General features: G+C 40.4%; 1 protein-coding gene across 7 annotated transcripts in view; it reads left to right on the top strand.

The window, feature by feature from the left end:
- Window positions 1-15576, top strand: part of MRTFA (myocardin related transcription factor A) — a 217819-nt gene that overhangs the window by 127194 nt on the left and 75049 nt on the right. Inside the window, exon 1 of one of the 7 annotated variants that reach the window (XM_074391144.1) lies at window positions 77-12591. The exons of the other annotated variants lie outside the window; for them this stretch is intronic. Within the exon in view, the coding sequence (XP_074247245.1) occupies window positions 12381-12591 (211 nt within the window). The 5' untranslated portion in view covers window positions 77-12380. Of the gene's footprint in view, window positions 1-76; window positions 12592-15576 lie in introns of those variants that run through there. 7 annotated transcript variants of the gene reach the window in all.

The raw sequence follows: 15576 nt of genomic DNA on the forward strand, positions 1-15576 counted from the left end.
GGGATTATAGGCACCCACCATCATGCCCTCTGATTTTTTTTTTTTTTTTTTTTTTTTTTTTTTTTTTTGGAGACAGAATCTCACTCTGTTGCCCAGGCTGGAGTGCAGTGGTGCAATTTCAGCTCACTTCAGCCTCCACCTCCCGGGTTCAAGCAGTGCTCCTGCCTCAGCCTCCTGAGTAGCTGAGATTACAAGCATGCACCACCATGTCCAGCTAATTTTTGTATTTTTAGTAGAGATGGTTTTTTGCCATGTTGGCCAGGCTGGTCTTGAACTCCTGACCTCATGATCCACCTGCGTCAACCTCCCAAAGTGCTGGGATTACAGGGGTGAGCCACTGTGCCCAGCCTAAATCAACTCTTTTAATCCTTGAAATAACCCAGTGGTTCTTGACAGGCTCAAGTGGTCCACCCACCTCAGCCTCCCTAGTAGCTAGGACTACAGGCACCCTTCTAATTTTTTTTTTTTTTTCCCCCCAGAGGGAGTCTCACTCTGTTGCCCAGACTGGAGTGCAGTGGTGCAATCTTGGCTCACTGCAACCTCCGCCTCCCAGGTGCAACAAATTCTTCCTCCTCAGAGTCCTGAGTAGCTGGGATTACAGGTGCCCACCACTGTGCCCAGCTAATCTTTTTGTATTTTTAGTGGAGAGAGGGTTTTACCACGTTGGCCAGGCTGGCCGGTCTTGAACTCCTGACTTTGTTACCCGCCCTCCTCAGCCTCCCAAAGTGCTGGGATTTTGCTATGTTGCCCACCCAGGCCAGTGTTGAGCTTCTGGGCTCAAGTGAGCTACTGCACCCAGCTGCGAAGTTTGTTTTTCTTTCTTTTCTTTTCTTTGTCATGCCTTTCTTTCTTATCTGTCTTTCTATCTCTTTCCCTCCCTCCCTCCCTTTTTTCTATCTCTTTCCTTCCCTCCCTCCCTCCCTCCCTTTTCTTTCTTCGTGAGATAGAGTCTCACTCTGTCACCAGGCTGGAGTGCAGTGGTGCAGTTACTGCTTACTGCAGCCTCTAACTCTCGGACTCAGTTATCCCACCTCAGCCTCTGGAGTAGCTGGGACTACAGATGCGTGCCACCATGCCTGGCTAATTTTTTGTAGAGATGGGGTTTTGCCTTGTTGTCCAGGTGGGTCTTGAATTCCTGTGCTCAAGTGATCCATTTGCATTGGTCTCCCAAAGTGCTGGTTTTACAGGATATGAACCACCATGCCTGGCCAAAAGGAAGTTTCTAAGATTGTAGTATGCTTCTCTTGGGCACACAGTAGCTTTCCACAAGGTGCCAATGGAGACCATAATGAATCCTAGTCAGAACTCACCAACCATAATAAACAGAATCAGCATTAGTTATATATATGGTCATTGAACAATTAAAATAATGGTGTATTCAGCAATGTTTCATTGATATATATTAAGAGTGTTTTTTTTGTGTGTGTCACATATGCTTGCTGATAGCTAGTATATTGGGTTAGCTGTTTGCTAATAGTATTTATGCTACTGTATTTTAAAACTCTGCTTAAACAATGAAAATGGTGATAAATGGGGGGGTCATTAATTTTAGAGACATGGTATATAGAAAAACAGATGACAAATGCAGCATTCAGAATGAGCTAGTTGAATAAAGTCATGTTTCATCTCCTCCCATTTAGAAAATTGTTGTTATTATTATTATTATTTTCTGAGATTGAGTCTTGCTCTGTCACCCAGGCTGGAATGCAATGGCATGATCTTGGCTCACTGCAACCTCTGCCTCCCAGGTGCAAGCAATTCTCCTGCCTCAGGCTCCCAAGTAGCCAGGATTACAGGTGCCCACCGAGGTGCACAGCTAATTTTTTTTGTATTTTTAGTGGAGATAGGATTTTACCATGTTGGCCAGGCTGGTCTTGAACTCTGGTCTTGAACTCCTGACCTCGTCATCTGCCCACCTCAGCCTCTCAAAGTGCTATGATTACAGGCATGAGCCACTGTGCCTGGCCGAGAATTGTTATTATTTTTATATTTGCTTAAGATTCTTAACAAGTAGGTGGGAATAATCCCCTGAACATCCAGCCTTGTTGGCACTGAAGAAACCACATCTCCTTCAAATGCTAGTGAGACGTAGATTGTAAGATATTGGGGACAATTGTCGCAGTTTCTTAATAGTAGAGCTGGGGGTGTTCAGTTCCTATTAATGTGTGAATACTGCATAAAACCGAGTTATGCTGCGAGGTGTAAGTTTGCATCTGTGCAAAATCTTATTTTCCAGACTCCTTGGCAAGTTACCTTACTGCAGAGATCATTTTTGTTGGGCAGTTCACTACATTGGGAAGCAGATCATGTTCAAGAAGGGATTATATTTTAAGTACTATATTTTATCAAATAATTGGTGTCATAATGCAGTTTAATGTAATAATATAATCTATGTTGTATTGACTTTTTCTTTATAATTATCTTAGTTCATTTTGTGCTGTTGCAACAGAATACCTGAGACTGGATTATTGATTACAAACAAATTTATTTATCATAGTTCTGGAGGCTGAGAAGTCCTAAGATCAAGGAGCCAGTAGGTTTGGTTGTCTTGTGAGGACTGCATCCTCTGCAAGGAAGGAAGAACATTGTGTCCTCATATAGCATAAGTAAGAAGGGCAAGCCACCCAAAAGCTGTGTGAAGCCTCTTTAGTAAGGGCTTTCAATCCCATTCATGAGGGAGGTTCCTTCATGGCCTAATCATCTTTTAAAGGCCTCACCTTCTAATACTATCACATTGACAACACTGAATTTTGGAGGCCACACATTCAAACCATGGCATTGCTTGTTAAATTGAACAGTAAGAATGGCTACCATGTATTGACTACCTCTCTTGTATTGGGCATGTTAAGTACTTACCTCATTTTAGTACAATAGGAGTCCTTCAAAATGAGTAAAATTGTACTTTGTGAGAAACTGGAACCTAGCCAATAAATGCTGTAGTTAGAGTTAACCTTTGATCTCAAGACACCTGACTATTAAACCATGTAGTCTCTTGATTAGATACAGTATGAGAGAGGATGATCAAGACTCATAGATAATTTTGAAACTGTATTTTGATGTGGATCCCCACAGTCTAGACGTTATCATTACCAGGGGCTAATTTTGAGTTTGAGATTTTTCCAGTTTCCTTTGTCTGAAAGCTGGCAACGATGATAAGTTACTAAGAGTTCAATAATTTGTGAACATCTGTTGAAAGACAGTGGATTAGATGCTGTGGGTATCTGACAATAGTTATCAAGTATCCATTGGATAGAGCTCTGTTTTATTTCGCAACAAAAGAAGTAAGAAACAATGTTTTCCTCAAAGAGCTTAGCATTAGGTTGGGGACAGAGAATGTCATTATGCTACAAAATAAGAGGAAACTTTATGCTGAAGGTACAACAGGTAAAGGGATCAGCTTTTTGAGGTTAATCAGAGAAGCTTTCTTAGAATAGGTAAGTTTTAAGTCACGTTTGTAAGATGAAGGACATAAGAGGTGGCAGGACTGAGTTTCCTGAAAGATACTATATCCAGAGAATCCATTCCAATTTGGAATGTTTCATAATTTTAAAAAGTAGCATGGCCTTTGTCACACATCTTGAGATTCATTCTAAGTTGAGGATTCTGTTTGATCAAACCCTTTTCAATGCTCTCACTTACACAAGTAACTGCTTTCCTCGTCATCTAGATTGCATACATTTGTGTGGGGGAAGTTTAAGACCAAGTCTCAGGAAATAATTTTCAGTTCCTTGTTTACATAAAAATATTAGAAGTAATGTTAAATTGTTTCTCACCATTCACCTGGTTTTATTAATCAGAAAACGTACTATTTCCTAACAGAAAGGCTGATATGATGTACTGACATGTTTGGAACCAGCCATGGCCTAATTTCTGATCAGATACAGCATTTATCTTGAGATTATCTGAGAATTTAAGTCTTTTTAATTTTTTTTTTTAGAGACAAGGTCTTCCTCTGTCACCCAGGCTGGAGTACAGTGATGTGATCATAGATTAGTACAGCTGAAAAGCTATGAAGCAATTTAGGTGGTCAGTTTTGAATTTTTATATCTAATTTTCAATTATAAAATATTTTCTTAAAATAAACTTATGCAAAGAAGGCTCATCATCCTCAATTCAGCTTTGAACTTTCTTTACCATTTACATTTAAACCTGTGAAATTAATAATTTTAAAATAAATTTAACTGAATCTTTTGAATGAGTCTACAAAGTTTTAGGTAGCTTATTTTTTAAGTATCCTCCGGCTTTTTTTTTTTTTTTTTTTTTTTAAACTTGAGACAAAGTATTGCTGTGTTGCCCACAGTGGAGTACAGTGGTGTGATCTCAGCTCACTGCAACCTCTGCCCTCCCTGGTTCAAGGAATTCTTCTGCCTCAGCCTCCCAAGTAGCTGGGATTACAGGCATGCACCACCATGCCCGGCTAATTTTTCTATTTTTAGTAGAGACAGGGTTTTGCCTTGTTGGCCAGGCTGGTCTCCCACTGCTGAGCTCAAGTGATCTGCCTGCCTTAGCCTCCCAAAGTGCTGAGATTACAGGTGTGAGCCACTGCATGCAGCCAGTATCTTGGGAAATATCGATACCTTCTTTGCAGTACAGTCTTGATAAAGACTGTTTGTTGTTCATCAATAATGTCAAGCTAAGTGTATGTGATAAAGGACACTCCCCTCAAAAAAAAAAAAAAATTATGGGCTGTACATGGTGGCTCACACTTGTAATCCCAACACTTTTGAGAGGTTGAGGCGGGCAGATCACTTGAGGCCAGGAACTCGATACCATCCTGGCCAACTTGGTGAAACCTTCGTCTTTACTAAAAGATGAAAATACAAAAATAAGCTGGGCGCAGTGGTGCACATTTGTAATCGTGCCTGGCCCCTAGACTGCATTTCTGATTTTGTTGACAGTTCCTGATGTGGAGAAATTAATTGGCTGGTGACATCTAAACCTAAAAAGGTGTAAATGGTGGTACATTATGGGGCAATCACACAGTTGTGGTGAAGCACAAATGAACAGATTTCTAGCCTTGTTAGCTCAGTTCTCCTGCACCTGAAGTGAAGAATCTGCCTTTGTAGTTTCTTTAGACTCTTCTTGCTGATACACAGTACAGCCTGGAGCCCTTTAAGCACAATAGAGCAGAGCAGGGAAGCACGGGTTATTCAGAAGTTTCACTAGCTGCTGGTTTCCCTGTGTATGGACGAGGGTGTGTGGGTGTGTTGGGGAAAGGGAGGATGGGAAAAGTGGAGAAAGGTAGCCAGTAGGTGTCCTCTGTGACACTAGGAAGGGAAAAAGATCCTAGAGTTTCCAGGAATCATGACAGTTGATCTACAGAGGACTGTCTTCATAAAGGAGATTCTAAACCACCAATAAAAGAAAGCAATATTAAAAGTATGTTATTCTTTCTCTTTGTAGGCATAGACTTTTACTTTAATGGAGCATTAAAAAAATCATAGACTGCTTGAAAATCTTGTCCAGGTTTCCTCTGCTTCTTAAATTCTTGTGTTTGGGCTGAAATGTCACACAGCTGGTTTTAATACAAGGGGAAGTTTATGGGGAAAGTTTAAGTCAAATCACTTCGGCCCTTAAGGTGTCAGGTAACAGAGAAGACATTTTCTTTTTGTGTTTTTATGTATGCCTTCAAAATTTTTAAATGACCAGTGTTGCTTTCAGAGTTATTTGTAAGAAATAAACATTATAAGAGATAGTTAAAACATTTTTGAGGATGTAATTATAGGGAGGCAGCAGTTTTAAAATTTGGTTAAAAATTTTTTTTTCACAGATAAAACAAGGAGGTACTACAATTTTTAAAAATTGTCTTTTGGCTTGAGAAATGTGTTAATTTCTGTGCTTATTTCTCTTGGGAGGAATGATTACTCAAAGGCACAGCCAGTTAGGAAACTCTCTTCATCTTGGTCTTTCTGTTTTAGAAAGTTCTGCTCATAGTCGGTGGTCAGTCTACAGTGTGCTCTGGCACCTCTGCTCCTCAGTTTTGTGTTCAGACCACTTATCAGTGCTCTGTGTTGTCTGTGTTCTTTAAATGACTCAGTATTAGTCAGAGAATCAGAACAAGGAATTCTGGGAGAGATTGTGACTGGTTCCTTATTTTGGGTGATAGATTTTATTTAATTTACTAGGTCATGTAATGTAGGCAAGATGTTAACAGTTTGAGAAATCCTAAAGGATATAAGTTCCAAACATCACATCTTTACAAAAAAAACGGTTGTGAATCTACTAAAATGTGAATTTAGAAATGTTAAACAGATCTTTTTAATACCTTTCATTCCCTTTTTTCCTACCTTGTGAGTATTTTTGTCTATGTTGGGGGACATCATGGGCTGTCCTAAAAGTGGAAAATTAAAACCTAATAATAAAATAAAAGAGTCATTTGGCTGAACATTCTGTATACCTGTCACACTAATTATTGATTGATTAAATTCACCCTAAAACCATATGAATTTGGTAATATTATCTTCATTTTCAGGTACGGAAATGAAAGCTCAGAGAGGCTAAAGTAATTTACCCAAAACCAGACTGGCAGTAGGTGGTCAGAGCCAAAATTTGAACAAAGGTCTGTCTGATTTCAAGTGCAAATTCCCAGCCACTATATCATCCTGCCTGTGGTCTGTTCCTGAGAGGTAGAGATCTGCACAGGTCGTAGGCCGACAAAAAGACATCTGGTTGTTTGGTGGTTCATTTGTTTACTGGCTGTGTCTCTCTGCTCCCTCAGCACCTACCATATGTGTGACACATACTCAATAAATATTTATTGAATGAGGCTGAGGACAGTGGCTCATGCTTATAATCCTAGGACTTTGGGAGGCTGAGGTGAGTGTATCTCTTGAGCCCAGGAGTTCAAGACCAGCCTGGGCAACATGGTGAAACCTCATCTCTACAAAAAAAAGATTAAAAAATCAGCTGGGCACAGTAGCTTGTACCTTAGTCCCAGCTACTCGGGAGATTGAGGTGAGGATCATCCGAGCCCAGGAGGTCAGGACTGCAGTGAGCTGTGATCATGCCACTGCACTCCATCCTGAGCTACTGAGTAAGACCCTGCCTTTTAAAAAAATTATAAATAAATAAATAAATTGTGTGTGTGTGTGTGTGTGTGTGTGTGTGTGTGTGTGTGTGGTGTGTGCAATTAACTGTGGAAAGTGGAAGTGTGCTGACATTTTGTTTGTAAAAATTTTATAAGTATATGCTATATTTGTAAATTTAGTAAAGGACATTCTTTTTTTGAGACAGGGTCTTAGAGACAGGGTCTTAGTCTGTCACCCAGGTGCTGGAGTACGGTGACATGGTCTCAGCTCACTGCAGCCTCCACCTCTCAGGCTCAAGCAATCCTCTCACCTCAGCCTCCCAAGTAGCTGAGACTACAGGCATGTACCCACACCTGTCTGATTTTAAAAAATGGTTTTTTTGGTAGAGACTGAGTTTTGCCATATTGCCCAAGCTGGTCTCCAACTTCTGAGCTCAAGCAGTCCGCCAGTCTTGGCCTCCCAAAGTGCTGGAATTACAGGTGTGAGCTACCAGGCAAAGTACATCTTAAACTAATATTTATCAGGTTTATATATGGCATATATAGCCTTTTAGATAAGAATAAATATATACTGCCCCATATGATTTCTGAAGATTACTCCCCTCTTCCTCCTCAGCCTCTCTGCTGCTGTCTTTGTCTCTTTTGGTTTCCACACTGCTGTCAAAATGACCTTTCTCTGTTTTTCTTTCTCTCTATTCTCCGTTCCTCAAGTAATTGTTATTTTCATAACTTTGGCTTTTGTGCATTCCTTTCCCTTTGGTTGGAATGCCCTTCCCATCTTTTTGGTTTGACTTAAAAAAAAAAAAAAAGATTTTGGATTTCAGTTCAGGTGTCTTCTCTCCTCCTGGAGGCCTTCTCTAACTCTCCAGCCTCAGCAAGGTCCCCTCTTCTGTGTCCTCATGAGAGTGTTTATCCTGCTGAGGGATTGTATAAATGGACACAAGTCTCTCTTCGTTTCTTGAACAGCCTGTATTGTCAACTTCATTTGGGCAGGGACTTAAGGTGTTTCATCGTTTTGTGTCCACAATGCCTGGTACTTGCTAAGTAGACAGTAAGTATTGATGAAAAATGAAACAAAACAAAGCATGTACCTTTGCCAAATCCCACCATAAATCTTAGAGAGCCATTTCATTTTAGAGATAGAGGACACCTGTTTTAGAGATAGAGGACACCCAGCCTACTGCAGCCACTCCTTTGCAGAGATTAGCAATATTGCTGGAAACTGGGACTCCTGACTCAGCCTAGTGCCCTTTCTTGAGAAAAAAAAAAAAATTGGCTTGTTATAAAGATAGTAGTTATTTAATGTAGAAGATACAGATAAAAGGAAGAGAGAGAAAATAAAATTGTTGTATTCCAACCACCCAGATGGTGACACTCTTCTGTGCATATATAGAAACATGTATATGTTTGGGTTACATAATTGTGTGATGACAACAGCTCAATTTTTTTTTTTTTTTTTTTGAGACGGAATTTTGCTCCTGTTACCCAGGCTGGAGTGCAATGGCGCCATCTCGGCTCACCGCAACCTCCACCTCCTGGGTTCAAGCTTTGTGTGATCTGCCCACCTTTGCTTCCGAAAGTGTTGACATTACAGGTATGAGCCATTGAGGCTGGCTTAGGGCCTGTACTTTTTTTCTTTTTTGAGTTACAGTTTCACTCTGTCATCCAGGCTGGCATGCAGAAGCATGATCTCTTACTGCAGCCTCCACCTCCCGGGTTCAGGTGATTTTCTTGCCTCAGCCTCCCAGTTGCTAGGACTCCAGGTGTGCACCACCACAACTGGCTATTTTTTTTTTTTTTTAAGTTTTAGTGCTTTTTAAAGGGTGCTTTTTAAAGCATTTATTTAATTTTTATTTTTGGGAGAGACGGGGTCTCACTGTGTTGCTCAGGCTGGTCTTGTACTCCTGGGCTCAAGCAGTCCTCTCACTTCAGCCTCCTAAAGTGCTGGGATTACAGGCATCAGCTACTGTGCTTTGCCAAGCCTGTACTCTTAACTATGCATAATGTCTTGTAATTTGCTTTTTTTTTTTTTTTTTTTTTTTAAACTTGAGATCAGTTTATATGCAATCATAGTCACTCTTTTTTAGGGGTACAGTTCAGTGAGTTTTGCTAAAAAGTAAACCACCACCTTTTATCAAGATGTATAGATTATTTTCATCACCCCCAAAAATTCCATCATGCCTCTTTGTAGAGTCTCCTTTCCTGTTTCCCAACCCCTGGCAATCACTGATCTGATTTCTGCCTGTTGTTTTGCCTTGAAGCCTTCTGGCTTCTTTTAGCATAATAATGCTTTTGAGGTGAATCAGTGTTGTTTCCTGTAACGATAGTTTGTTGGGTTTTTTTAATTACTGAAGTAGTATTCTGCTACATGGCTGTACCATAATTTTTTTTTTTTTTTTTTTTTGGTCTTTTTTTATGAGACAGAATCTGGCTCTGTTACCCAGGCTGGAGTGCAGTGGCGTGATCTTAGCTCACTGCAGCTTTTGCCCCCTGGGTTTGAGTGATGCTCCTACCTTAGTCTCCTGAGTAGCTGAGATTACAGGTGCAAACCAGTATGACTGGTTCATTTTTTAAGGTTTTTGTAAAGAAGAGGTCTTACTATATTGCCTTGATTGGTCTTGAACTCCTGGGCTCAGGAGAATTCCTTCTGACTTGGCCTCCCAAAGTTTTGGGATTACAGGCATTGAGAAATATGTTAATTTCTGTGCTTACAATGTGTCACCACATTTGGCCTGTATATAATTTTTTATTCCAGTCACAAGTTGAAGAACACTTTGGGAATTACAAATAAAGTTGCTATGAATATTCATGTGTAGTATTTTTAACTTAGTTCTTTTAATGACATGTTAATTACAATTAATATAATAATTCCCTTTATTACTGAAGTCACATGAACTAAAAGGCATTTGAGTTTTTTTTTTTTTAGAAAAAATAGAAAAGTGCTTACTTTTCTCAAAGCCAATAGATAAGAGCTCTTTAATATAACTGATAGTGAAATATCACACACATAACACATATAAACCATATAGGTATAAGAGACACACAGAAATCTAAGATCTTTCATTTGCCAGTTTTCAAATAGTTTCTCTCTCCCACTTTAGACTGTCAGTTTCGATTACTCGCTTCATTCCCCTGAAGAGTTGTTAGCTAGGCAACTCTAAATTCACATTTCCAAAGACATGTTTCTTAGGTGAAACAAGGTAGACAGTTTACATCAGTCACAGAACTGAGACCTAAACACGATTATCTGAAGACAGTGTACAGCTCTTAATGTGGATTTATGTTTTCACTTCTCTTAGGTAAATTCTCAAGAATAGGATTACTGGGTTTTATGGTAAGTGTAAATTTAACTTTGTTACAAACTCCTGGCCAGGCACAGTGGCTCATGTCTGTAATCCCAGCACTTTGGGAGGCCGAGGCAGGCGGATCACAAGGTCCGGAGTTTGAGACCAGCCTGGCTAACATGGTGAAACCCCGTCTCTACTAAAAATACAAAAAATTAGCTGGCGTGGTAGGCTGAGGTTGGAGAATCACCTGAACACGGGAGGCAGAGGTTGCAGTGGGCCGAGATTGTGCCAGTGCAATCCAGCCTGGGCGGCAGTGCAAGACTTCATCTCAAAAAAGGAAAAAAGAAACTCCCAAACTGTTTTTCTACATAGCATTATTGTTTTCCATCCCCCTCAGTAATGTCTGGGAATTCCAGTTGCTTCTCATGCTTGACAGCAAATCGTTTATTGGTAGTATTTGTATTTGTATTCACCTCAAAAGCAAAAGCAAGACTTCATCTCAAAAAAGGAAAAAAGAAACTCCCAAACTGTTTTTCTACATAGCATTATTGTTTTCCATCCCCCTCAGTAATGTCTGGGAATTCCAGTTGCTTCTCATGCTTGACAGCAAATCGTTTATTGGTAGTATTTGTATTCTGACAGTAGCTAAATTGTGATCTCCACGTGCTCTTGTTGGAAAAGGTGTTGCTTAAATTAAGAATTCTCATGTAAATTTTTCTTTTTCATTTTCCTTTTTCTTTCCTTTCCACTTTATAACTTTTATTGAGCAGTTTACAGTGCATGAGATGGACGAGCATGAGTGATTCTACTCTCAAAGTGCCCCAATTGGCCCTGTGAGTAGGGGTCATGGCAGATGATGGTGACACTTTTGATTCTTAAAGTTTACCTGGTTTCCTAGTGCATAGAGGTTTTCATTTTCGTGTCTCTACACATGGCCTCGCTCAGCTTTCAAGTATGAGGAACTTTGTAGGGAGAAGAATGTGGTGGCACATCTGGCCCCAGCTGTGCTGTCATCCTTAATATCTTCCCCCTGATGTTGAGGTAGAAATGCCAGTAAGTGTCATGTTAGCCTTTGTTTTCGTAATCAGCTGGGTAGATTTTTCAGTTGTCTGTTAGTGTATCTGTCCTGATTTTCTTCCTAATGATTTGAATGATGGGATTGTGACATACAGGGAGTAAAATCAAATGGTGAGGTAAACTGAGGTCAACAACATAAGAGTTTGAATCCCAAATTTTGGTAGGCTGCCACTATTGTGCCAATATATTATCTCTCACACTAGCCAGCATCTTAAGAGCCTGTATTGTCTTTCTAAAGGAAAGGTCAAATATGTATTGAACTGTATCTTCTTTTAAATATTTTGTCAGTAAAGTGTTTACAAATTGCTAAGAAGTGTCTATCCATTTGTTTTTTCATTCATTGAGTACATTTGCCAGTTAACTACTTCATTTATGGTTCCCACATCAGTGCTGTGATAGGACTTTTTATAGTAAATCCTTCCTGAGTTTTTCCTTTGGTACCTTCTCCCTCTGCTTTTTGATATCTTTTATCCTATAAACATTTTAAAAACAAATGTGCCAAGTAAAATAGTGTTATATTATAGCTGCTTGTTCCACTTTGGGTGCAGGCTTTGCACAAAAAGGGAGGGAGGGCAAGAGAGAGAAGAAGGAACCTAGTCATGTGATACTGCTTGTCTGGCAAAAGCCTTTTGGTTTTGAGCAGAGAAACCAACTGTTTACTATTTTGGGCAAATGAGGTTGGTTGGTTGCTATGAGCATTTTCTCTGAGGGAACCCTCTCCTCTTCCAGCTCTACATGAAATCATCTCAGTCGTGCTTTTTGGCATTTGGATAGAAGAGGGAGGTGTCTGTGTCTAGGCCCAGTGCTGACAGAAAGAAATGTTTTGCCAGTGGAGTTATTGATTCTGACCTTCTGCTGTCACTGCTTTTAATGTCCAGCTCCCTAAGTAAACTTGGGATCTAGCTGTTCTTGCAGCCCTTTGCACTGCAGAATGAAGTTCCCACTTTAACTTAAAGAGCAAGGCTAATCAGATCTTCGGCAAATAATAAATGGCCTCTTTAAGGAGAGAGGGAAGGAAGACTGGTTTATTGCAGCATTGGCCTTTGGAGACTCACATCTCCTCCAGCATGCTGGAGGAGAAGACCAAGATTCATCAACCCACCTGCAGGATTCTGCCACTCTCATGGATTGTCTTGAAGCCGAGAAAGGACAGCTATTACTCAGCACTGTGCCTGACCCATTATCACAGTTTGCGGGAAGGTTCGAGTATTTATCCCTTTGGGATGTGCATGCTTTTGTTTCCTCTCAAACTTACCTGGTATCCCAGTCCTATTTCTCTGTAGCCATCCATGTTTTGAATTTGGATAGTTTATTCTCATAGGATTTATATTAAAGTTTGTTGACCACCAAACAAATAGATACCTGAACATAGTACTGTAGGGTGCATTTCATGACCTGATGGAACACTGATTAGGATGTTTCACTTTCTTAGTCCTTTTTGCCCTGTGCAGAGCTCATATAGCCAAGCCTAGATTGTGGCATAAGGGAAGAAAAAATTTTTCTTTAATAAGGTGGAATTTTTCTTCTTATGTGGGTCAGATTCAATGTTTTATCAATAATGTAATCTGGCCTTAGGTACTATACAAATAGGAAGCTATTGATGATCATCTCAGTTGCTTCTGTCTGTTAAATACTTGAAAGTAGGTAGATAACCGTCTCAGGTCTATAACACTAAGACATCATAATTTAAAATATAATAACACTTGGAAGGCTTTTTACTTGTATTGCATCTTAGTTTTGCTTAGAGTGAACAATTTGAAGTGGTCTTGTCAATATTAAGAGTCTGCCTTTGTGAACAGTCTTCTTTCATAGTTTTGTTTTTGTTTTGAAACAGGGTTTCACTCCTGACACCCAGGCAGGAGTGCAGTGGTGTGATCTTGGCTCTCTGCAACCTCTACCTCCTGGGCTCAAGCAATTCTCTGGCCTCAGTCTCCTGGGTTGCTGGGACTACAAGCGCACATCACTGCACCTGGCTAATTTTTATATTTTTTGTAGAGACAAGGTTTCACCATGTTGGCCATGCTGGTCTCGAGCTCCTAGCTTTAAGTGATCCTCCCGCCTCGGCCTCCCAAAATGCTTGGATTACAGGCGTGAGCCACCATGCCCAGCCTCTTTCATAGTCTTAAACTGCTGGAAAAATTAACCTTTGGGAGTAGAATGGACTCATTTAAGTTCTTCAGGAAAGTTCACTTTTAAATTTGAGGAAAATTATTTCAGAAGAGCTCTAGGTTATGAAAAAAATTATAGGAGCTTTATCCAAATTCTATCAAATATAAATAAAAGAGAATTGTCAATATTTTCTTCTTCTATCTTGGAAACTACTGTCAGGATTTATATACAGTCTGTAATAATTACACAAATGCCACTTTTCTAAAAATTGTAGACATTTCTTTGGAGTTTTCCAGATTTCTTTGGGACTTTATTAACTTTAACAGGGTGATTTGAGCCTGTAGTAATGAATGGACACATTGAAGATGGAGTGATTATCAGTGCCCAGTTTGCAGAGAGAATAGTTTCAAGATGTAGTTGAGAAGCAGTTGGTTTTTCTTTGAATGTCTAGTAGTGTTCTGGACTAACATTAAAGAAACACCATGGCAACATTAAAGGGAAGATTATTTGAGAGGCAGAGGGATAGTATGGCTTAGGACTTGGTCTGCTGCCTTTGACTTTGTAATCCAGAAGATTGTAATGTTCTAGATTTTCAGTCTGATCATTAAAAATGTCTGTGTTACATGCGGAGGGGAAAAAAAACACCCCTATAGGCAATAGAGATTCAGACTTCCGACAAGTAGGTTAATAGGATCAGAATGGTAATTTTAGATAACTACCCTGAGCAATTAACTGTATGCTCTTCTGTTTGTTTGTTTTTTAATTTTTATTATTATTTTTTTGAGACAGAGTCTTGCACTGTCACCCAGGCTGGAGTGCAATGGCATGATCTATGCTCACTACAACCTCTGCCTCCTGGGTTCAAGTGATTCTCTTTCCTCAGCCTCTCGAGTAGCTGAGATTATAGGTGTCTGCCACCATACCTGGCTAACTTGTGTGTGTGTGTGTTTTTTAAACACTTTACGTATGTTTAATCCATTAATTATAAAAAAAAAATTGTAAAGGATACAGATTAACAGCCAAATGGAAGAGACGCATAGGGCAAGGTATGGGGGAAGGGCACAGAGCTTCCATGCCCTCTCTGGGTATACCACCCTCTAGGACCCTTTACATGTTCAGTAATCCAAAAGCCCTCCAAATTTGTTAGTTTAGTTTAATCCCAGCTATTTGGGAGGCTGAGGCAGGAGAATTGCTTGAACTTGGGAGGCAGAGGTTGCATTGAGTTGGGATCATACCACCACACTTCAGCTTGGGCAACAAAGCAAGACTCTGTTTGCTTTGTTTGCTCTGGTGTTCGGGTCTCCTCACTGCTGGGGGATCCAGGTACAGCTCTGTTCAATCTCTATAGTGATTCATTCAAAATCTGGACCTTCAAATGTATCCAAAACAGAAGAATAGGAGAAGAAGCTTCCAATTCCTTTAATCGTGAGACACTAGGGATTAGAGGTCGGGAACTACCTCAGCCCAAGTGTAGGCTCCCACAAGTCTGGTGGGCGGACAAGAAAGGGCCCAGATGGAGGCTGAGTCCCAGTTCCCACCATGGTGATGGCCAGTTTCTCGGTCACAGATGCTGAAGACGAGGACTCCATACTGCTGACCCTCGAGCGCCCCGTGTCCGGCGGGTGGTTGGCCAGATAGCCCAAGACCTCGGAGTTACAATTGCCACTGTGAACCTGGACGTCATCTAATTTTTGTATTTTTAGTAGAGACGGGGGTTTCGCCGTGTTGACCAGGTTGGTCTCGAACTCCTGACCTCAAGTAATCCACCTGCCTTGGCTTCCCACAGTGCTGAGATTACAGGAGTGAGCTACCATGCCCTGCTGCTTTGCTGATTTTATAGTGTGCTTAGAACCTTGCAATTAGAATTCTGTATGTCAACTGAATCTTCAAAGGACTCAAATTACAGGCTGGGTGTAGTGACTCATGCCTGTAATACCAACACTTTGGGAGGTTGAGTCTGGGAGGGTCACTTTAGCCCAGGGTTTTAAGACCAGTCTGGGCTTCAAAGTGAGACCCTATCTCTTAGAAAAAAAAAAAAAAAACCAGAAAATTAGCTGGGCATGGTAGTGCACACCT

Source organism: Saimiri boliviensis, chromosome 21, assembly GCF_048565385.1.
Source record: "Saimiri boliviensis isolate mSaiBol1 chromosome 21, mSaiBol1.pri, whole genome shotgun sequence".
Classification (NCBI taxonomy): domain Eukaryota; kingdom Metazoa; phylum Chordata; class Mammalia; order Primates; family Cebidae; genus Saimiri; species Saimiri boliviensis.